General features: G+C 39.9%; 1 protein-coding gene and 1 long non-coding RNA gene across 4 annotated transcripts in view; one reads left to right on the forward strand and one right to left on the reverse strand.

Moving 5' to 3' along the window:
* Positions 1-25,334, reverse strand: part of GRIN2A (glutamate ionotropic receptor NMDA type subunit 2A) — a 1,360,048-nt gene that overhangs the window by 1,026,817 nt on the left and 307,897 nt on the right. Inside the window, exon 1 of one of the 3 annotated variants that reach the window (XM_075565334.1) lies at positions 15,772-15,962. The exons of the other annotated variants lie outside the window; for them this stretch is intronic. Within the exon in view, the coding sequence (XP_075421449.1) occupies positions 15,772-15,885 (114 nt within the window). The 5' untranslated portion in view covers positions 15,886-15,962. Of the gene's footprint in view, positions 1-15,771; positions 15,963-25,334 lie in introns of those variants that run through there. 3 annotated transcript variants of the gene reach the window in all.
* Positions 14,822-25,334, forward strand: part of LOC142463077 (uncharacterized) — a 53,002-nt gene continuing 42,489 nt past the window's right edge. Inside the window, exon 1 of the long non-coding RNA XR_012787362.1 lies at positions 14,822-15,203. This is a non-coding gene — a long non-coding RNA (uncharacterized LOC142463077). The remainder of the gene's footprint in view (positions 15,204-25,334) is intronic.

Raw genomic sequence — 25,334 nt, forward strand, 5'->3', positions numbered from 1 at the left:
TTCAAATGGTTATGCAGCTCTTAAATGGTAGGACAGCACTGAGATACGTAGATTTACAGGGCAATTTAACACAGTAAGGCATATGAAGAAAATGTTGAGATAAACACCTCCCTTCCCACGTTCCAGCGCTTATTGAATAGCATATGCATACTTAAATTGATTTTAAAAAAAGCTCCTCTACATATAGATTAGCATAGTGAAAAAAACACTCTTACGCTCTTCTGCACTGCAAACTTGCCTTATTTTCACTGCCTCATCGCCATGATAATTTCAGTACTAAATAGAGTAAAACTGTCCTCACCTTTCAGGCGATACTTAGATTTAGACTACTGTATGCATTTCTAGCAGAGATCTCAGGCCTGTGAACACATTCAGAGCTCCCTTCAGGTTGCCGTGAGCATATAAATACTACATAAGAAATCACATGGTCACAATGACAGAAGATAACAGTAGGTTTATGAGAATCAGACAGTGCCACAAATCTTCCAACTCAAAGGGTTAATGGCGCCGCATTGGGAAGTAAGATACAAACTAGACATGCAAGGTTTTTTGGGGGGGGGGGAAACACATTCACAAGTTTACGTTAGCTACAAGGGTGAAGTGCTTCTTTTGTTCAAAGTAAATATGATTTCACTTTTTTAATTTGGTCCATTAGTCAAGATCAATCAATCTCTAAAGGATTGTCTTTGACATAACGCCATGCAAACTATATCATAAAAGGAAACCTAATGATACATTGTCAGCAAGTACTGTATTCATGTATTCCATAAGTCATCACAGCAATAACACACAGGCCTTTCAAAGTATTATCATTTGAACAGATATAAACGTTGTTAGTCATTAAAAAATAAATTCACAGTATATAAATAACGAACATTTGGGATTATATTTACTAAGCGGTGCTACTATGTAGGAAACCTGGTGCCAGAAAACACATTTAAGCACATTCAAGTGATTGGTCTCCCAGTAGTTTCTCCTCAAGAAGAAATAATGGGAACCTATTGTTTGAAACAAAATCACCTATTTGTGAAGCTGCCAATATTGATCTAGAAAGGTAAGGAAAAATTGTAAATGTATTAAACAATAAGGCAATAAAATAACTTACATGTAAGTGTAACGGTTTTTCTGGACTGGCCTGACCCACCCAATCTCACATTGGCCCCTGTGGTCTAACCGGTCCCCATTACAGTGTGATAGTGTCTGGTGGTGCACCTGTTGGCAACAGGACTCCTGAGTCTCCCGCATGATGGTGTGTGGGGAGGACCCGTCCAGACAGGCAGCTGAGGTAGTGTGCTGAGTCCTACCTAGTTCCAGTGCAGCGCCTCCACCTCATCAGGGTCCCTTCGGTCACTTGGGGATGATCCTGGCGAGGCACTCCTCTGTGGTGCTCCTCTCGGTACATTCACTCCACACATGTACACGAGAGGGTTTGTGATTAAGAGCATCTTTATTGGTTGAGGTGGGCTAGCTGCCCCTCGCAGTAGCTTCTCTAGCCACTCATCATTCAGTGCTTCCCTTTGAAAGGTGTAATTCTCCTTTAATAGGGATTCCCTATCCCAACCGGGATGTCCTTACTCTGTGCCAGGTCCCTGGACACAGACTTCCTTCTCAGCTACTATAACATAACTCTACTCAGAACCACGCAGGACACAGAACTAACTTTTTAGACACAGTGCTGTGCCTTATGTACACTCTGGAAGCTGACACACCTCTGACATCACTAACCATGGAGTCAGAGCCTGTGACCACTCCCATCCATACACAGGGCACCCCACCAGGGTGTGAGGGCAAACCTCCATAATTACTGCTGGCATGCCCACAACTTACCAGGCCTTACTGTCAGCAGGAGAGATGACTGTAGCCATTTTACATGACCGCTACATAAGTAAGAATAAATAATAATAATAACTCATTTATTCTTACTTACATGTATGTTATTTTATTGCCTTATTGTTTATTACATTTACAATTTTTCCTTACCTTGGTGCACTCCTGTGCTTCTTTTCTTGGTCATTCTGTTAGCCGGCGGGGTCTTCCACCAGAGTTCGTTTTTTGGAGTGAGGGGATACACTTCAAGCCATAGGAGCAGCAAGAGGAGGGAGAAGAATTCATTTCTGCAACACTAGGAAGCAAGAGCGCGGACTGAACTTTCTTTGACTGCCAATATTGATGTTACAAGTCATTTCAGGTCACTGGAGAGAGTGTTACTATGGAAAACATGGATCTGGTGGGACGTTTCCAGTCTGGGCAACTATTTCAATTTCTAAGGTTTGGAAAAAGGATTCCAAAGGGACTGCACTTTAAAAAGTTACTGTACTTTGATCAAGAGTTTATTAAAAAGCAGTTCAGAATCCTTGACGACTAATTCCTTTTAATGGATTTAATCATTGCGTATAAGATGAAAGAAAAGCTTAAAATTAAAGTGGAAATCAAAACACTACATGATAAATTACAGGATGTTTAGGGTATTTGACTCTAAGCTCTACTTCAATATCACTAATAAAAATCAATTATCCTTCAACATAAGATCAAATGTGACATGATTTATTATGAAAGGAACACCGTTTTAGCTTATTGTATGTGGAATTTACATAGGGGAGGGGATATTCCCACATAGATGGTCCAAATGTGTTGATATAGCAGATGGACTTCACAGGTGTAAGTACACCCATGACTTAGATAAACAGATGTAGTGTGCCATAGATGTAGTTAGAGAATTGCTAGATATATGCGGTGGCAGTAAGCTAAAGTGGGGTATGAGGGGTAATTAGTTCGCACCAGTAATGTTAAGTCTCTGTATATGCTGTTGCATATGTGTATATTAATACATATGTAGATGCGCCCAGGTATATGTATTGATCGTAGGAATGTATGATCCTTAAGGAGGCCGCCTCTAAGAGTCAAAACGACCAAGGGGAATTTTTTCCCCAACTGTATACCATGAGTCCCCCCCCCAAAAAGAATCCAAATGTACAAGATATTGTGCATGTGTAGGAATGTTAAGTCCTAGATGGCCGCCTCTAATAGTCAATACAGCCACAGCGGGTTTAATACTCAGACTGTATACCCAATGAAGGGGATGGTGGCCACCCTAGACTATAAAAACGGGGAATAAATGTATCCCTCATTAATTCCATTTGGTTGGAGGGTCTGAAAGGTGAATATGTATTGACATTCACGTTGTAAGAGACGCTTATCCCAATCGCCTTTGCGGGGGCCCCAGGGGAGGTGTTCTATCCCACAGAATGTTAGATATTTCGTGTCCCCATTGTGGAGGTCGTTCACGTGGCGTGCGACCGGGGTATCGACGTTATTTCTAATCGTCCCCAGATGCTCCAGGACTCTCACCTTGAGAGCCCTGTGGGTTTTCCCTACATAACGCATACCACACCTGCAGGAAATGAGGTATATAACTCCCATTGTGAGGCAGTTGATAAAACTGGCGATAGTATGTTCTGTGTTGTCTATCTTGCCCGGGATACTCTTTGTAACCCCCATAAATGGACATGCCCGGCAACGACCGCAGGGGTAAGATCCTACTGGTCTTCTTTCTCCTAGCCAGGTGCGGGGAGTTACAGTTCTGTAATGGCTATGCACTAGCCTATCTTTAAGATTCCTAGCCCTCCTACAGGTCATCGTCGGTCTATCCTGCAGTACGTGTCGGAGGTCGGGGTCATTCATAAGAATGTGCCAGTGTTGTCCGAAAATACCCCTCAGATCGTCCCACTGTGTGTTAAAATTACCAATAAATCGTATGATATTTGTTTCCTGTGTGTTGCTATTTTGTCTCTCCACGAGCAGGGGTGCACGTGGTGTGTCTCTAGCCCGTGTGTACGCCCTCCGAATGGCGTTCCTGGTGTAACCACGTTTAGTGAACCTTGACTTCATGTCTATTGCTTGTTTGTCAAACTCCTGGGCTGTAGTGCAGTTCCTACGTAGCCTCAGGAATTGTCCCGTGGGTATATTCCTTGTTATGTGTAGGGGGTGGTGGCTGTCCGCACGTAAGAGACTGTTGGTCGCCGTAGTCTTACGGAATATGGTTGTAGACAGCCTACCATCCGTTTGCTTAGAGATTGTCAAGTCCAAGAAATTAAGGGCACTCTTATTCACTTCCATGGTTAACTTCAAGTTATGATTATTATTATTGAGTATATCGATGAATTTACCCCCTGAATATTTTTAACCCATTAATTGGTAATTGTCTTTGCATAAGTGTTCAATAAAATGTTTTAAAGCAGATATATCTTTAGATGGTGCATGGGCTCCTCCCAGGGATTAAATTTTTCCTAACCATTTATTTGAAATATTGAGTGCAAATAGGTTCTTTTGGGCTACCCTCTCTGTACCCTCCCCCTCTCCTTCATATGTATCAAGTTATCCCGTATGCACCCTATTTTTTACACTGTATATTATTGGTGGAGAGCGGCAACATCTTAAGTTTCATATGTTTTTGTTTTCAGACACTTGTCTCAATTAAGTTTTTCAAAGGAGAATAGTCCAGAAATGCCTCAAATAAGTTAGAAGAGGGATCAAGAATTAGAAGACCATAGATACTAATGAAAAACCCAAGTAACAAGATGTAACTACAGTATTGTAATGAATCGTTTTGACTGGGCATCATCACAGCTTTCAGTCTTAAGCAAAGGTTTATCCTTTGCCTCTAGTACAATGGGGCCTGTATCTTGGGAAGCAGGGGGTCCCCGGACCTCAAACCAACGCGGTTCTGCTCCGGAGACAACCTGTTCATCTACACTAGGAATAAAATGTATATTAAAAAATATTTAGTAAGCACCAATACACCACCCACACCCTGTGCCCCCCATACTGTAAAACCATGATTTATTTTTTTAACATACAGGATTCATACCCCAGGCCGACAGGGGTCCCCTGTGAGCCCGACGGTGTCCGCAGGCCCAACAGTGCACCCCGGTGCCCACAGGTGTCTGGGGACCTCCGGGTGGTCCCCACTATGCGCCGTGGGCCTCCAGGTGGTACCTGTGGGCCCCAATGGGGGGCCACGGGTGGTCCCCTCGGGTGTCTGGGGAGCCCGTGTCATCTCACAGGTGTCTGGGGGCCCTCGGGTGGTTCCCACAGGGGTCTGGGGGCCGTTGGGTGATTCCCATGGGTGTCTGGGTCCCTCGGGTGGTCCCTGTGGAGCCCCCACTGCTGTGGGGCCCCCAGTTCTATCCCGCTGATGTCCCCCATGGGTCTGTACACTCCAGACGTGCACACGTGGCTGTGGGTGGCATTATATATCTATCCCCACCTCGGCCCTGCTGTCACGCCTTGTTTGTGGTGAGCACTCCGTTACAACCCTACACTATTGACTAAGGGATGACGTGGAATCCACGCAACACAAGTAAATTGCTCCAGGCCACAACTAGCCCACTAAGCCAATAACATGGGAAATGCCTAAAAAAAAAACTGGAGGCCAAGAAATGCTCATCAGTATCCTCACCCTACAACATGAACAATGTGATATCAGGACTGCCTAAAACTGAGGACACTGCTACAATATCCTCTCCTCCTTACTTCTCATTGTCTATACATCAAAATAAATGAAGGAAGTTGCAGTATGGACAGAAAAAGAGTGTGGAGGCAGACATGTACAGAATGTGTTGTGAATGCTGCTGAATAATTGTTTTAATGGGTGTAAATATTGTACCATGAGAGCTAATATGTCTAGGACAGGGAACAGTGCTCAGAGTAGCTTGTCTTTACCCCTCAATGACAAGATTATACTTTCACCTGTATTATATATCTGGTTTATTTGTCACGTATAGCATACCTGTCAGCACGTGACCTGTATATGGGACAAGGGTTAATACACACAGTTATCTAGCTGAGTCACTTTTCTCCATGCATGGATCCTCAACTGACTAATATCTCCCCTCAATCGGTGTCAATAGACTGTACCATCTGTCATGCACAGCACACTTGTGAGCATGTGACATATGCAACCAGAGTTAATAGAAAGAGCCAACTTGCTGCCCCACTTCTCCTTTGCAAGGTACTTCAAATGAGTTAATATTTACCCCTGCTCCATTACAATGTATACTGTATAATTATAATTGCTCACAAGTGATTTCTATTTGCTGTATGCTGTACAGTGCAGGATTGTCACTTTTAAACCACAACTTAATTTAATGTGTGGTTGAAACCTATTCACAGCTTCAAATTGCAAAGCCAGAATAACCATCCTCGCACTGGTAAGACCCAAAAGGTTGAAATAGCTGTCTATGAGAAGGTTCACTGACTATGCAATTCTTTAACCCAAGCTATGCAATACGGCAGGCATAAGCTTATAGGGGTCCATGTTAAAATATATTTGAAGCAAAAACTGACACTGTGTGATTATTTGCATGTCATATCCCAGAATCCCTAGTTGCAGTGGAAGTATTTAATGTTAGGAGATAATGGTGAAAAGCAAGGTTGCAGACCTGTTTGAGACATGTGAATGTGCTCACAAGTGAATTTGTATTTGATATCTGGCTAATTAAAACTAAAGTTACTTCACAGGAAAAACCTTCATAGTTACATAGTTACATAGTAGATGAGGTTGAATAGACATGCGTTTATCAAGTTCAACCTATGCTAAATTTAGACGACAGATACTTTATCCCATATCCGTACTTACAGTATATTGATCAAGAGGAAGGCAAACAAAAAACCCCAGAGATATATCATCCGATCTTATCTCATAAGGGGAAAAGTAAATTCCTTCCTGGGAGAGCATGGAGAGCATGGAGAGCATGGAGAGCATGGAGAGCATGGAGAGCATGGAGAGCATGGAGAGCATGGAGAGCATGGAGAGCATGGAGAGCATGGAGAGCATGGAGAGCATGGAGAGCCTTGCAGTGAAATGCAACCCTCCCCTTCCCCCTGATCTGCCAATTGATCCCTCCTTAAATAACATCAGACACCTGGTTCATTTAGGACCAAACCATGGTAGCCAACCACACAGGGGAAACATTCCCAAAACATACACAAATTAGAAAACATAATAAACTTGGCATCACACATACAATTTTCTACAGCAAAACAAAAGTAAATATCAACTGCATGTTATTACTCTTGCTAAGTAAGAAGTTACTACATTTCAGTATCACCTGCCTTACTTTAAACCCCATACAATTGTATAATCCACCATATATGGTATTGCAGGAAGGAAACACCCTTTCCTTTTCACAAATTCTGCCCAAGCAACATCACACAACAAACCACCTTAACAAATCCTGCTATAGTGCAGGTAAGGATTTGTCTATATTTATTATACCTGGCCATTAAGAATTAACCCCTCTTCATTCCTGCTAGAACTGCCTGCATATGTAAAATACATTAAGACTGTGCAGCAAATAAACCAAAGTTAGTAAAGTTTAGGGAAAAATAGAGAAAAGATAGCTGGGCCCAGCAAAAAGAAAACAGAAAAGACAGACACAAGTGGTGCACTGGTTGCAAGAAAACAAATATGCATTTTACTTTACAAGCAGCCCTGTCACACGTCCTGACTCCAATAATTGGCAATCAGATTACTCCCAGGTCAACATCCTTCCCATGTTTACTTATCTGGTATATCCCTGTATACCTTTCCTTTCTAAAAAGATATCCAACTTTTTTTTGAACAAATCTATTGGATCTGCGATCACAGTCTCCATGGATAATGAACTCCACATTTTAACTGCCCTTACTGTAAAGAACCTTTTCCTTTGTTGCTGGTGAAATTTCCTTTCCTACAACCATAGGGGATGACCCTGAATCCTTTGTACTGCCGTGGGGATAAATAATTATTTTGAAAGCGCCTTGTACTGTCCCTGAAAATATATCTGTATATAGTTATCATATCCCCTCTAAATGTACATAAATCTAATTTAGCTAGCCTCTCTTTATAAGACCGATTGTTAATCATCTTTATTAATTTGATGGCTCTTCTCTTCATATTCTCTAGTTCCATAATGTCTTTTTTAATGAGTGGTTCCCAAAATTGTACTCCATATTCAGTCTGGTCTTACTAATGCTTTATAAAAGGGCATCATTATGTTTACTTCCCATCCATCCATTGCTCGTTTAATGCAAGATAAGATCTTGTTTGCCTTTGCAGCTACTGGATGACTTTGGGCACTATTTCTAAGCCTGCTGTCTACAAACACTCCTAAATCCTTCTCCATCAAGGATTCCCCCAATTTATCCCCATTTAATTTGTAAGTCGCCTGTTTATTCTTGTTTCCCAAATGCATAACCTTACATTTATCTGTATTAAACCTGATCTGCCATTTACCTGCCCAAGTTTCCAGTCTCTCCAAGTCCTTCTGGAGAGAAATTACAGATTTGTAGAATGCCAGTGCATCAGAATAAACAAATCCCTTGAGTATATGAAAGTCTGCAATCGGACCACTCCAAATATACTGTGTGTATATAATATGATTACCCCAATAGGGTTAGGGGACAAGTACCTAATGCTATAAAGCACAATAATCAGTACAAGCATTGTCCCATACAGTGAGAGATCAGGGTATGGAAACCCACAGGTACAACTCACTGTTAGTTTCCAGGATCCATGGGAGCGGTCCACAGCAGTTGAATCAACGACGTGCAATCCACCAAGCCGAACAACAGGAACAGATGAAAAAAAAAGGCAGTGCACTGCCTGGAAGAAAAGGAGGAAGCTCACGGTAGCAAAATAAAAACTTTATTCCATTAGGGGATCAGACAAAGCCCCCCACAGCAACAGCAGGTGTCACACCTACGTGTTTCGGGCTGTGTGCCCTTTATCAAGGTGTACCATACTTCCAACATAAGCCGGTATATAAATACAAGCGCCGATCGCGTTAACGAGTGACGTCACGATCCCTCATCCAATCAGCTAACATCTCCTACGTGCACACATTCCAATAGGCTAGAAAATTGTGTCATTCTCAACAAGCTTTATTGAGACCAGCAGGTCCCTGTGTCTTAACAATTGTGTATAAGCTTTTAGGTAGGGACCCTCTGATTGGTTGGTAATCACATCAATGGGTATAACTTTATTGAGAAACTCACAAAACTTACAGTAAGTGTGAGGATTGTGACGTCAGTCATTCAGCTATTCACCCAGTGCAAAAGAAAAACCAAAAACTCTAAAACAGAAGAATCTAATGTTTTAAAAGGATACATCCCAAAGAAATGTAAAAACAATGTTTGCACAAATAAGATCAAAAAACACACATATCAAGAAAACAAATTCCTTTAGCATACCCCAAGATCCTGAAGACACATCAGTAACATTATAAAACATAATCTTTATTAATCATGGCATCAATAGCCTAATATATACTGATGTGAACCCTGGAACGTAGGGAGATGTAAAAGGCAGATTATTGTGCATAAGTTGGAAAATCACAATTACATTAATTGCATCAAATCCAATTCAAACATACATATGCATAAACCAAAATTTATAACTTGTAAAAAAATATATATATATGCAATAAATCACAGAAACATGACTACCTACATGAGAGCAGTGGTTTGAATGATAATTATATAAACAAATCTACATATATTCAGAAGACTATATTCAGAAAAATAAGATGTTCACACATGAGTTATCCAAAATACTAGATATAGAAAGTTATTATATGTAAATCTACAGAATCTAGAATATCTGAATTTTCTAGAGGGGTAAAAACAGCAAGGTACTGATTAGAGCAAGAGGAATCGGATCTACTGTAGAGAGAGCATCAATATCCCTTATTTTATTAAGTCCATTAGATATTTATATATAATAGGAGGGGGAGAGGAAGGGAGAGGGAAGAGAGAGAAAGGGAGGGGGGGAGGAAAAGGGAAATGGAAAAGGGTCTGGAACAGGACAGTGAAGGGAGAACTAGATGACAGGAAATGACCAAGATCCCAATCTGTATTGAGCCCGAAAGGGACCTGGGTCTTTAACATAAATATCCAATAAGCCTCCCTCTGTTCAAGCCTTCTGATCTGATTCCCACCCCTCACATGACAAGGGACAGACTCAATCCCACATACCTTAAGTAATCTACCATCCCCCCTGGGGCAGTGGGAGCAGTGTAATGGTACCGGATGATTGAGATCTCTATTTTTAATAAGTCTGACATGCTCCATAATGCGTGTCTTGAGATTTCTCGTTGTCCGGCCCACATACTGCTTCCCATAGCCACAGGAGAGGAGGTAGATCACAAAAGTAGTTTTACAATTTATAAAACTTCGTATATCAAATGTAGCCTTAGTTACTGTGCTCTCAAAGGTTTTTGTTGGGGATAATAAACCACAAATTTTACATGAACCACATCTGTATGAGCACTTAGTAAATAATCTATGTCTATCCATATCAGATGAAAATAAGCTAGGTTACAAAGAATTTGATATGGTCTTAGCCTTTCTGAACACTATTTTGGGTTTTTGGGGTAAGTCTTGTCCCAGAACTGGGTCGAGACGTAAAATACCCCAATGTTTTTTTCAAAATAAGTCTAACCTCTTGAGCCTGTTTACTAAATTGGGTGATGAATAGTGGGCTCTCTTGTTTAGAGGCCTTTTTAGGTTTCCTTTTTAACAATTGACTCCTTTCCATATTTTCCACTTCTCCCCGAGCCTGATTTAGGTAAAGGGGTCCATAACCCCTAGCAAGAAACCTATTATATAGATCATCTGATTGTCTATGGACGTCCTCATCTTTGGAGCAGTTTCTTTTAATTCTCATAAACTGCCCCTTCGGTATCCGTTTAACAAGGGCCCTGGGGTGGCAGCTATCGGCTCTAAGATAAGTATTGCGTGAATTATTTTTTCGAAAGATATCCGTGTGTATATTTAAAGAAAGATCCACATACTGTAAAGTAATACATCTAAATATTTAAGGTGATGGTGATAAAAAGTGAATGTAAATTTAAGGCCATAATTGTAATTGTTAAGTAAATCTATAAACAATAACATTGTAGTAGTGTCACCTCCCAAATAAAGATGAGATCGTCGATAAATCGACGATAAAAAATAATGTGATCCCTAAATGGGTTCCTATCTCCAAACACGTGGAACGACTCCCACAATCCCATGAATAAATTCGCATAGGATGGGGCAAAGCTGGTACCCATGGCCGTTCCACGTGTCTGGAGATAGTGAACACCATCAAACAAAAAATAATTGTGCGTTAACAAAAAGTGAATAGAATCCAAAATAAAACTCCCTCGTGCAGGTGATAAATCTGAACAATCCAAAAAATAGCTAGATGCCGCCAACCCCAGGTCATGCTCTATGATTGTATATAATGATGTGACGTCCATAGACAACCAGACAAAATTCGGTCTCCAAGGGACAACTTTAAGTTGGTTAATCAAATCAGCACTATCCAAGACATTAGAAGGCAGAGCTAACGCCAGGGGTTGGAGATAGTGGTCCACATACTGTGACAGATCATCTCCCAAAGATCCAATACTAGAGACAATAGGTCTCCCTGGTGGGGAGACCATTGTCTTATGGATCATTGGGAGATGGCGGAAATAGAGATCTCAATCATCCGGTACCATTACACTGCACCCACTGCCCCAGGGGGGGTGGTAGATTACTTAAGGTATGTGGGATTAAGTCTTTCCCTTGTCATGTGAGGGGTGGGAATCGGATCAGGAGGCTTGATCAGAGGGAGGCTTATTGGATATTTATGTTAAAGATCCAGGTCCCTTTCGGGCTCAATACAGATTGGGACCTTGGTCATTTCCTCTGATCTAGTTCTCCCTTCACTGTCCTGTTCCAGACCCTTTTCCATTTCCCTTTTCCTCCCCCCCCCCCCCCGCAACCTCCCTTTCTCTCTCTTCCCTCTCCCTTCCCCTCCTATTATATATAAATATCTTATAGACTTAATAAAATAAGGGATATTGATGCTCTCCCTAGATCCGATTCCTCTTGCTTTAATCAGTACCTTGCTGTTTTTACCTCTTTAGAAAATTCAGATATTCTAGATACTATAGATTTACATATAATAACTTTCGATGTCTAGTATTTTGGATAACTCATGTGTGAACATCTTATTTTTCTGAATATATTCTTCTGAATATATGTAGATTTGTTTATATAATTATCATTCAAACTGCTGCTCTCATGTAGGTAGTCATGTTTCTGTGATTTATTGCATATATATATATATATATTTTTTTTACAAGTTATAAATTTTGGTTTATTCATATGTATGTTTGAATTGGATTTGATGCAATTAATGTAATTGTGATTTTCCAACTCATGCACAATAATCTGCCTTTTACATCTCCCTAAGTTCCAGGGTTCACATCAGTATATATTAGGCTATTGATGCCATGATTAATAAAGATGCTGTTTTATAATGTTACTGATGTGTCTTCAGGATCTTGGGGTATGCTAAAGGAATTTGTTTTCTTGATATGTGTGTTTTTTGATCTTATTTGTGCAAACATTGTTTTTACATTTCTTTGGGATGTATCCTTTTAAAACATTAGATTCTTCTGTTTTAGAGTTTTTGGTTTTTCTTTTGCACTGGGTGAATAGCTGAATGACTGACGTCACAATCCTCACACTTACTGTAAGTTTTGTGAGTTTCTCAATAAAGTTATACCCATTGATGTGATTAACAACCAATCAGAGGGTCCCAACCTAAAAGCTTATACACAATTGTTAAGACACAGGGACCTGCTGGTCTCAATAAAGCTTGTTGAGAATGACACAATTTTCTAGCCTATTGGAATGTGTGCACGTAGGAGATGTTAGCTGATTGGATGAGGGATTGTGACGTCACTCGTTAACGCGATCGGTGCTTGTATTTATATACCGGCTTATGTTGGAAGTATGGTACACCTTGATAAAAGGCACACGGCCCGAAACGCGTAGGTGTGACACCTGCTGTTGCTGTGGGGGTCTTTGTCTGATCCCCTAATGGAATAAAGTGTTTATTTTGCTACCGTGAGCCTCCTCCTGTTCTTCCAGGCAGTGCACTGCCTTTTTTTTCCATCTGTTCCTGGAGAAAAATTACATCCTGCTCTGATTCTAAAGACTAATCTTTCTTTCACCCACAATTTAAACCTCAACATGACAGACAGAGGTCTCGATCATGTCTCCCTTCCCCAATGATGTAGGGCTACTTTCTTATTACATATTTAACTGATTAGAAGATTAGGAATTTGCTTATGAACAAGGGTGTTCATCTTATTTGGAGACAAATTGGGCTATCCATTTAAATAAAGACAGTCGGTTTTAAAACAAAACCTTCTTTTTTACAGAGAGTAATGTTTGGTGTATTTAAACTCAATTCAGTTGTTTTTCATTGTCTGATTGTACAGCAAATTAAAATCAATGAATGAAATGGAAGGTATACAAACTATAAATCTAAAAGAATAGAGACCTGCAACTGCAAGGTAGTCATTTGTTCTTGGCAGTTATCTTAAAATCAGGTGGGTTCCAGCAGACAATGGTCATCAATACGGTACATTGTTGATATATATTATTACACATGAATGGCAAAATAATGAGCTTTGAGACAACTTCAACAGCGCAATTAGTACAATGTATTCAAATTGTACCCACCAGGAATTCATTCACTTGCTTCTTTCTAAACTTTCACTGTACAATTACATTTAATCTTTCAAAATATCCACTTGCTCTTGTGATAAGTTTCTGCCATAAATTCACATTACAGCTTCTAGGTAAAAGATTGGAAGCTATGATATATTAGTGATATATTCGCTAACTTCTCTCAGTACTTTCACTACCTCATACTTTTTGCAAACTGTTATGAGCATACTTGTATGTGCAAAAAAAAAGTATTAGTACTGTATGTCATTTTCTAATCTATAGCGGCAGACTGTATTATTATCACCCATTTACACCTATAGAGTGACCAATATCAAGTATTTAAACCACAGGAATCCAGTGTCTCAAATATAAAGACAATCTCACATACACAGAAATATTTCAATAACATATGAGCTCATATTTACTAAACCGTGTTATCCTACAAAATACCTTCCAGCCCTTTCACGGGAACAGGTTAAATGGTGTCCATTGCGGGAATATGTCTTATGGCGTAGCACCACTTAGATAATATGGGCCATACTGCAGTCATTTACATAATCCTACTCACCTTCAAGTAGATAATTCTGTATTTTGGGGCAAAGACTTCCCTCATGCCAGAAACGTTTCATTGTGTTTTTGCTAAATGTTACAGATCTATTTTGGTGAAGAGGTTATACCCAAAAATGCATAACACATGATCATCCTTTTTTTTTCTAATCCCTTGAAAAGAAAAAAAGGAACAATCTCTCAACTCGGGATTTGATTTGATGTAAGAACTATTGGGTCAATGTATCAAGGTAAATGTGATGCAACTATCAGTTAAAGAAAATTGCACTATATGTAGCAAAGAAAAAATTCCCATTAACTAGGATATTTTTCTTTGATAAATCTGGAGCAATGTTTTCGCCCCAGAATTGCACAACTTATGTCTCATAGACCCCCAGCATATTTAAGAGAGCATACCACTATTCAGCATGGGGGAACTTTGTATTGCTTGCTCATTACAAAGCATATTGTAATGTTTTGCTAGCAGCAGCATACCCATTTCCCCAATAGCAGCACCGTTTCATGAACCTGGTTCTTTTTTATTTTTATTTTTTATCCACCATTTTAGCTAACAAATCAACATGTGCTGTGCCTTTAAATACCATCTTACCTATTACAAACCAGTTCACTCTCCTTAAGGCTTAGAGAGTGAAATCAATCATGCTGCTTTTTTGATGGGCTAATTCTGCACGCTCAGCACTGAGCCTTAACAGCTTAGTGGAGCCCAGCTTGGCGACATCAGTCACTGCTCTAAGATTTAGCATAGCATGGCACATACATTGTAAGCTATCTTGGTGCCAGGGACTGTGTGCCTTTTTGGAATGCTACACTCATTTTGCCTGCGCAATTTGTCTGGGTTCTTATGGAAGGTTTCTAATCTTATATTGCCTGTGCTTCAGACATCACAACCCTATCCAAAGCAATAAACTACATTGTCACAGTGAAAATGGACCATGAAGTCATTAGATCCAGGTTGGCTCGTGACACCAAGGAGATGAAAAAGCTGCAAATAAAATACTGAAGAGAAACCTGGCAGCGTACATTTGGGACTCTCTCTAGTCACAGCTTGGAACAGTCAGATATGTTTTCACCATTTAATATGCAATATGTGCAGCAGCAAGAAAGTAAGTATGAGCTATGTCAGTATAGCTGATTAAAATTAGTGGGGAAAGGGTGGTGGGAAAAAAAATCTAATAATAATCTGAACATTTTGTGAAAATAATTTACTCATCCAGATGCAGAAATGTCTTCAGTGTTATATATTAATATATTAATGAAAGCGCACTAAACATAAATCAAACCAGACCATGTAAAGTATTATAAAACATGCAGAGTGACATTGTTTGTTAGTCACCCGAGCATCTACTAATTCCAGAGAGGGCATGAGATGTAATTACAAAAAATAACTCGGACACATTATTATAGCATTTAAGACATGAACTATCTGTCCATACGCTCATGTTTTGTCAAATGATGCGAGTGTAAACCACAGGGGCAAAGAAAAAAAAATTAAAGAAAAAAAAAACAATGTTTAATATATCTTACTACAATTTCAAATGACAATACACAAACATAAGAACAGGAAACAGAGTATTATTTAATAAAAGAAGGAATTAAGACATGTTACCCTCCCTGCCCGGCTCCTACGGCGTCTAATCTGTGTCTTTATAGTGGCTACTCAAAAGGCATTACCTTATTCAGGGTGCTGGATTTGTGTGGCTGTGCGATGAGGTAGCATAGATGGAAATGATGGGCGCCAGGAACTTTTGTAGTACAATCAACACCTGTTACTAGGGCTCTTTTCATTCATACACAGTACCATAGATGTTGTCCGTAATACTGTAGGTGCATCCCGAGACACCCTCACTTAACGCACTGGGGAGGTGTGGACACTTGACTGGATTATCCTTAATTGACCTGTCCCAGTTGCATAACTTCCGTTATGCTCTGTCACTATGAGCCTCTTCTAGGGCGTTGGCCCGCGCACTATAGATGAGAAATCTACACCTCATGCCTGTCTCTGAACTGCCACTTATATACTGACTAGGATTGAGGCATGTGGGGTCTGTCTCTAGAGCTGACCCTATGGCACCCGGGCCTCCTAATGGGGACCTCTGTTGTATGCCTGTCTCCTCTTTTGTGAACCGCTGGATTCACCTTGGCCATATCTCGGGACCCAATCTGAAGGGGCAATATCCCTATCTAGAACATATTAAACAGGGACAGGTCTGTCCTATACACTCAGGAACATACTTCTTAACTATATACAGAGGCTCCTCTACGCTTACTCTCCAGGAACCTCCCCCCTCAAACCCCTATATATCCCCTCTGATGTTCTTATCACTCTCTATCTGGGTCTGCACCATTAACCCCTAAAAGGTCATGGTAATCCCATAGGGCGTTAGACAGAAGGACAAAGAATTCTGTGGGAACATTCTAATTGATGAGTGAGTGAGTACAACACTGCATATATAATTAATTCTTTATGAAAATCAGCAATCAAGAGTCTGTTAGTAGAAATGGCTGAACTTTTCACCAACTTTCTAATTTTTTATGAAATTTTTGCAAATTCGACTTTTCGCGAATTCATCTGAATTTGAAAGAAGTCACCACTATATTTAAAAAAAAAAAAAAATATATATATATACATACAGCTCAACCCCATTATAACGCGATCCGTTACAACGCGAATCCGCTTATAACGCGATGCAAGCGTGGCTCCCAATTTTTGTATTTATGAATACTTTACAACACGATTATTGGTATCTTAAATACTTTATTGTACAATGCATACAATTGTACATTATTTCTAACGCGATCCACTTATAGCGCGATGTGATTCTTTGGACACCAAGCACAGCGTTACAAGGGGATTGATATATACATATATATATATATATATATATATATATATATATATAAATATATATATATATATATATATATTAATATATATAATTATGCGAAAATGTGAAAAAAAACTTTAAACAAAAAAAGCCTTGCAGTTAAAAAAAACGGTGAAATCGAGACAGGCAGAATTGCATGCTTGGCACATATTTGTTTTTTTTTAATAACAAAAGGTTTGAACAACCGTTTGCAAAGAAATTGTAAAATTGGTCCGAGTTCAAGGGCCAAACTTTGACACATTCACCCATCACTATATCTTGTAGTTATTTGTGGTAACGGGTAAATATAGTTTTGTGGGAAACCAAGAGTGTCTCGTTATACTACTTGTATTGTACTTGTTTTCCCATGTTTTTAAATGTATGGCTATATAAGCTGCTAAGCAGATGAAATATCCGCAGTGTTACAAGCTGTGTAATACAGTACATTAAAGCTTTAGGGAGTCTATGTAAAAATGGATAAAAGTAACACAGCCGCGGAGTCATCAAACCCCGATCTAACATAGCACTGTTTTCTTGGATTTAACATCTGTGTTAAACTCATGGAATCTTTTGTAAATTAGTATTGTTGACCTGAGGAAGAGAGGAGAACTCTCAAAAGCTTGTACTACTGTATGATATGTTAGTCCAAGTAAAAAAGGTATCACCTAATACTGAATGGCTCATTTATTTTGCACTATTGCAACTGGACTAACATGGCTATGTTTATTTAATAATTGCCAGGAAAGATATTACAGTGTAACAATACCAAAGACACTGACTGGCACTGAGTTTGAAGCAGGGGAACCTCCTCGTGACTTTGGGAAAGTTAATATATCTCCCTGTGCTAGTAAAATTAGCAGCGCAATACAAGAACAAATAATTATTATTACTATGATAGTAGCTTGTGTTTGTAAATAGCATATACAACGTCGCCTAACCTTTAAAGAAATAAGGTGAAAACCCAGCTCACCTTGGAGATCTTTATACACTAAGATCCACATCCACAGAGGCCTGTTAATTTAGTGCTTACAACAAGCTATTATTATCAAAATCCTTAACAGATGTTATTTTCCCTGAGGTTAAAGCATTTACTCAAAGCTAATTAAATGCAAAAACAACAGCAGTTGTATATCTCATTACCGTAAGCTTATCATATTAAGTTAGCATTACATTGCGTTAACTTGTAAATACGATGACTTGCATTGAGTATGTCTATCCTAATGGTGGCATTACTCGTTTACAGACTCAGAAATATGGGGTTTGAGAGAGGGAGTGAGAGAGAGAATCCTATTTTACTAGGGTCCTAAGTGACTGATATCTCTAAAAACACACATTTATACGAGACGGAGAGATACCTGTGCACAAAACCAAAGACACCTGAGAAACTTGGGAAATATGCTAATATAGATCATTTTAATATACTTTGCATATCCGAATTAGCATATTTTCCAGGTATCGCAAGTGAGCCCAGTTTTGCGCACAGGTTTCTCTCCACATATTGTATACAGTATTTTTCGGGGAGGTATATAAGTCACTTGGTAAACGTTCTTTCTTCTCCCTTGTCTACTTTCCCCCAAACCCTCTCAAAACCCATATTTCAGGGTCCAATTGTGAGCAATGCCATCTTTAGGTATGACCTAACTAATGCCAGGTTAGATTCCTGCTAAACTAGAACTGAGCTCAGTGGGTAGGTGTTGTTAGGCCGTTACACTTACTTACACAAGTGTAGCAGCTCCCAAGAAAGACTGACGTGGAGGGAGACCTTTGTGGTTTGGGTCAAAGGGAAGTACCACATGTACCTCTTTGAGGGATTTTGTTTACCCTTTGTCCCATTCACCTCCCTCCCCTATGTGCCGGTTAGGCTTACATGTATTTGTATATAATTTTTCCTATATATGTGTATTCATGCCATATCTGTCTATGTATAGATATTCTTAAATTGTTTAATTTTCAATACAATTCATTTTTTTTATACAACTCAGTATTGAAATAACATTTCCTACTTTTATTGAGTGCTGGAACACCTTCCATTTTCCTGTATTAGTACTGGGAATGCTCAGGGTCCATCCCTTTGTTCTCTTGCACCTTACATACTTTATTTTTCATTTTCTCTTTACATCTAGAGTGCTGCCTATAACGCCATACTTTTTTTTTAGTTTGTAACAGATGTTCAAACAGGTGTGCAGTGGAGAGCAGAGGCAACAACTGTTACCTGTACTCTCGTTGTGCTGTACCTGTGAGGCTTGCTTACAGGATTGCTTAGTGTCCGCCGATGGTAGTGGGGAAGACAGGCTTTCAGGAAATAGAGCTCTGATCTCATACATGGGTGCAGCACCTCCATTCCCTGCACCTCCCACCCCCCAAAAAAAAACATTTTGCACTCCCCCTGATAAACTGCAGTCACTGGCAGGAGTATAAATGCAGCAACTGGACTCTATTCTTCATAGTACAACAGTACATTATAGCATACAACAGGTACACTCTTCTTAGTGTCCCTGGACAACTCCAAGGCTAGAGGCCCCAAAGGTCTATCTTTTTATCCCCTACTCCCTGGTGGAGTAAGGGGTAGTATCCCAATCCCTTGCGGGAGGGGAAGGAAGGTGGCCAGAGCCCTGGCTCCACACTTCCAACACCTGCCTACATTTGGATTTTCAGTCCCTTTTGTACCCAGGGGGAGGGTCCTATGTCTGAGCCCCTGATAGGGCAGGTCCCATGCCTCAGGCCCACCCCCGCCCCCCACCCCTGCCACTCAAGAGAATTGTTTACTGCAGTGGAACCAGATTAACCCTAACACTGCCTGCACTGGTATTAGGGCTTATGTGTTAGGTAGGGCAGATTAGTAGCCAAGGGGATACATGGCTACAAGTGATAAGACTCTATGCTAGTCTGGTGTCAGCGGGCAATGTGATGCAGACTTATAACTATAGTGTCAGGCTAACAGGCAATAAAGAACACGATATGTAAGTAATATTGGTGTATTTAGTCAGCAGCTACAAAGTAACATTGGATAGTGCTACAACGATCACATTAGACTCCCAGAAATGCAGCCAGGACCTTGATACAAAGACACGCCCCCCCTGCTATCAGCATGGACAAGGAGTGATATTTTGCTTATACAATGAGGTCACAGAAGCCACACAAGCCCCACACAACGGAGCCAGGTGTGTATTTACACCCTGCTGGCCGGTACACGCGTTGTGTGGCTAGAACACGGAAGTGAATCATGTGACCACGTGGTCACGGAGTGAAAATACAAGCTGCCGATACACAGTATTGCTAATGCCTGAATGCTAGACTGATTGGTATAAGCTACAGTAGGTGGTCCCTACAGTGCAGATTAGAGTACTCAAATTAAAAATTGAAATGTCCCGACGTACGTTTCACTCCTGTGAAGGAGCTTCATCTGGGGTAGTAAGTGCAGGTCCCACATGTGCACTCTCTGTAGATCAACCAACGGAAGCACTTTTATCATTAACAGCTCCCTAGTTTCAAAAATTCGGATAGCTTTAATGCTCCTAATTAGGCTAAGGAACACAGTGAGCCAAGAACTGCAGCCTCTGCAGCAACAGCTGCTTTATACTGCACCATGCCTCAGCCCAAGGTTCTGGCAGAGTCACACTGAGTGATATGTTTAATAGATTGAAAGTAGATGATTGATACTTTTTTTTTTTTAAGAAAATAATCAAGCATCAGATCAGTTTAGTCTTACGTTAAGACTGCACCCACAAATAGAAATAAAGTGAACCCCTGTAAACTCGCTTGTGCTGTCCCACGCGGGTATTGGTACTTTTTCTCAGCAGTTCAATTTTCCCAACTGCTTGCTTTTAAAAGATTCAGTGGAAATATGAGGCATCAGCACACACACAGTGCGTGATTGCTAACACAGAAGTGGAAGGCAGATTGCATTGTAGTGATGTAGCAAAGGTTATATCTCCTGCTGGCGCATGACGGTGGGATATTCTGTGTTATTCTGTGTTATCAAAGCCATGGAATTCTGTGGTAACTCTCTGATAATCTGCTTTTTAACGTGATATGTTGTGTTTATGAGCTGAAACAGCAAAGTCTGCAACGTCTATACGTGTCCCTAAAAATAGACGTTTGCCATAGATTTTGTTATCAGCTAGGAACTAAAAATAAAATCATTATGAATAAGTTGCAATTAACGTGGTCCATATGTATTAACAACAGAAGGAAATATAAAGCAAACAATGGGTTGATAAATGGCTTCTTCAAGCCCAGTTTCTTTCACAGAAATAATAGCAGTGACAGGGTTTTCTTTCACCTACTGTATGCACAAAGGTGTCTTGGTGACACTACAACATGGTATTTCACAGGTTCGCTGGTTAAATGTCACAACGCTAAATATCGGAGACAAATATGAGTACACTGCTGCAAAATATGGTTGGAAAATATGGATATGGTCATTATGGCAAAATAAGTGCAAGACAATTGTTTTCCACAGTTTGTGGTGATACTGTAGTTCAGAAAGTATTAAAACAAATGTTTAAGACAGCATTACTCTGCAGAGGCATTTTCCCCAGTAAATCACATTTTGTCTCAGGGCAACATAATCCCTTTTACTGGTTGTTGGTATCCACTTTAAACATATCCATGAGTTGATTCAGACCAGTTTCTTATCTAACAAAGACACTGTAATAACACACAATACTGCCGTTGCAACATTATACGCCTCTCTTTGGGACTTAGATGCTATAGTAGATGTAATACTATAAGAAGATGAGATGTAAAAATAACACATTAGAATAACATGTGCTGCTTTTTAAAGCCTGATCCTCAGCTGCAGTAAATTTTGAGGTCATTACACAATGATGATGAATAACTACATCAATATTGCATCTATCTTTAAATATTAAACGCATCATTAATGAGTTCATGAATATGATTTAGGCACTAGAAATGTATCTTAGTCATATTTTTAAACTCATTAATGTTTTGCTGGCATTTCCTAAACCTCCAGGTAATGACAAATCTCCAGTGCACCAATTGAGATGCTCACAATGCTTGATTAATTAGGTAGTTTTTATTTAACCATCAACACAAAAGTGGCTGATTTGGTTATGCTAAAATAAAATAATGTAATTTCTCTTTTATGAAATTATAAGCTTCTATGTGTCAGCTACCTACTTGTGGTATGTGCAATACAGTAGCTTACTTTTTACAGCCATATTGAATAGGTATTTGTACATATTAATATATATTTTTTTGTTCTGTAAAACGTACTGTATTCACCGTAATTCACCACAGTATTACGCTATGTGTTGCGCTTTCTCTTTGTTTTCAAGCCCACCGTGAGGATCAACAATCTTCACAACCAACAGGCTTGGTTTTCGTATATCCTTTATAGTGGTAAAATTTTATAGGCGCCCACGGAACTATTCCCTGTCCATACTGTTTTCCTGACCAGGGGGTCAGGCTTTGTGTCCTAGGCAGCCCCTTATGTATAGTTTTAATTAATATATAAGGTAATAGTTACTACACCACACACATTGCGGTTAGCGCTACCTGTTTTGTTGTTTATTCACCATCCCCACCTTAATTCTAAATTTGAAGTACACACAATTCTTTTTCCAAGCGTTAAAAACTAACTTATTTATTTATCAAATGTTTTACCAGGAAGTAATACATTGAGAGTTACCTCTCATTTTCAAGTACATCCTGGGCACAGAGTTATGATGACAAATACATGGTTACATTAAGTGAACAGGGTTATACATTATGTATAAAGTAATTGCATGAACAGTGTAACGTATTTTATCTTTTAGGAGTATGAAATTTCTACTCGCCTAGATTCACTAGAATCCGTTAAATTAGGGTGGCCACATTTTTTATAATATTTTTATTTATTTATTTATTTATAAAAATGTTTAACCAGGAAGTAATACATTGAGAGTTACCTCTCGTTTCCAAGTATGTCCTGGGCACAGAGTTATAAAAAAAAAAACGTTGTTACATTAAAAGAACAGGGTTATACAGTCAAATCTCAGACAGATAGAGTTGGAAAACTGGGTACAGGGGATAAAGGAATTTGTGAGTTTCAGATTGAAATAGAGCAGCTTTAACATCACCAGACATCAGCGAACAGCAACAAATTGCTCACACTCTTTGGCTGCCCTTCGGCTTCCGACTTTGGGGCAATGCAGATGTTGGTGGCTGAGATGCAATGCAGCTGTAAACAAAAGCTCTTTGTGTCCTCATGGCTCATTAACATTCCAGTGGGTGGGGTTGACGCTCCACAAAGAACAAACAAATGTTAACCCTTGGCATGCTGGTCCTTTGCAGAGGGGTGCAGTTCTTGGGGAGCCCCATCAGGCTGCGCACCTTTGGGGCAACGCAGATGCACACTGGGGTGGGTGGCTGAGATGCAATGCAGCGTTGAACAAAAGCTCTTTGTGTCCTCATGGCTCATTAACATTCCAGTGGGGCGGGTTGACGTTCCACAAATGTCATGGGATGCCAAAATGCGTCATGAGAGTCACATCATGAGTGATGAATGATTTGCAGATGCTTCATGCTCAATGGTATCTCCAGCTTGATCGCTGTATTCTTTGGGTTTTATCATCTCTGAGCTTGGCAAGGCGGGGAAAGTCACGTACTGAGCTAGCAAGTATCCGTAGGAGAAAAAGTAAGGCCTGTAGGGGTGGGTGTCATGGAATTTTGAGATAACCAGGAAGTGTCTTAACTTTATTAGCATGAAGAAAACAAGACCCAAATCTCAAAGTTCAGTGCTCTGGAGTTTTTTCTCTTGCAGGATGTATATAGATGTAGGTAAATATATATTGAGCTATAGCACAATTCAATGGATTCAATGCTATGCTAAATTCCATAACAAGTATCATATGCAGTGTGATCGGAGTGTAATATTTGTATCATTGTACTGAATGTACAGCGGCTCACAATGTCAGTGTGATGTAATCAGTAGGATGTGGAGGGGAGGGGGAAGGGGCAAGATTTAAATACCCCATGTAAATCCACCCCTCAAGTCCCCCTTCCTAATCTCTGATATCTCCTCTTTGGAGCAATGACGTAAACCCGTCCGTGCTGAGGGACTAAAAGTAATGTTCTATATTCCCGTAAATCCACTGGAAAGGCCGATATGTAAAGGTGCACAGCTCCTAACTTTATTATTTTAATAATTTATCAAGGCGATATCTATTTGAAAATGTAAGTATAACACTCAAGTATAAATCTATTACATTTTTATGACTGATTTAATTACAGTCATTTTTAGTGCAGGCATTTCACGTCAGTGCACTAAAATACAGTTTAATTATGCGTCCCGACAGAGATCCTTCCGGGACAGGTCAATAAAATAAGGGACAATTCTGTATATACTGGATGGCTGGCAACCCTACGTTAAATCGCAGATAATATTTAGAGCTATGTAAAAAAAAAAAAGGATATTGTTTCAGATTTGAACGGCATACTCACAAGAATTATACTGTATATACATGAAAAACGAGCGTTACTGATCTCATTCACATTTTTTGGCACTAAATAATGAAAATCGTGAAAGCCACTCTCAATTTCCTTAGTGATGGCAAAAATCCACATGCAAATACAATATATGTCCCCAATAGGGTTACAGGTGGAGCTGGACTTAATGTTTGCGGGAGCCGCGAGCATGCCAAATGCGGCCCGGATGTATTACCACTGCGTGAGGTGCCATTGAAAAGCATGAACCCCCTGCAACACCACCACAGCAGCTACCTCTCTCTGAGCCTCGGCTTTTCAGTGGGTGAAACACGGCAATGCGAATGGTAACTCTGGCTACATCTGTATGTAAAGCAAACCATAACATTATCCTATGACAGACGGTTGATTTGATTAATTTAATACCTGGTGATGAGCTCCCAATGCATTTCAAGGAAGGCCTTAAAGCACTAGAGGGGTTAAAATACGAATTAAACACCCTACCGCTACAGTACCCACCCTCCGTGGAAATCCAAAGATTGAAAGGCCAGTAAGGCATTGCTTAGTATTGTTTCACATAGTACTTGTAGTATTGTCCCAAGCACTCCAAAACAAGACACTGAACTGATTTTTTTTAAATTAAAATCTTGTTATAGAAAGTTATTCTCACATAATAAGCCCACACAGAAGGGATACCCACTTTGCCAGTGTATGGCTACATTATAGTCTAATATGATATAAAGAGAGAAATGTGAGTAAAGTTATGAAACATATTCACTGATATATACAGGTACTGTATGTAGCATGGTAAGTTTGGCTATTCTACTGCCCTCCCCTCTCCCTCCCCCCCACCCCCACACCGCCTGTTATGTAAGCCCTGATTGATGCAGGCTATAACAGACTGTCATCTTGGGTTTTCAAGATGTGTTTTCAAGGGTG

The sequence above is a fragment of the Ascaphus truei genome, chromosome 11, assembly GCF_040206685.1.
Source record: "Ascaphus truei isolate aAscTru1 chromosome 11, aAscTru1.hap1, whole genome shotgun sequence".
NCBI lineage: Eukaryota > Metazoa > Chordata > Amphibia > Anura > Ascaphidae > Ascaphus > Ascaphus truei.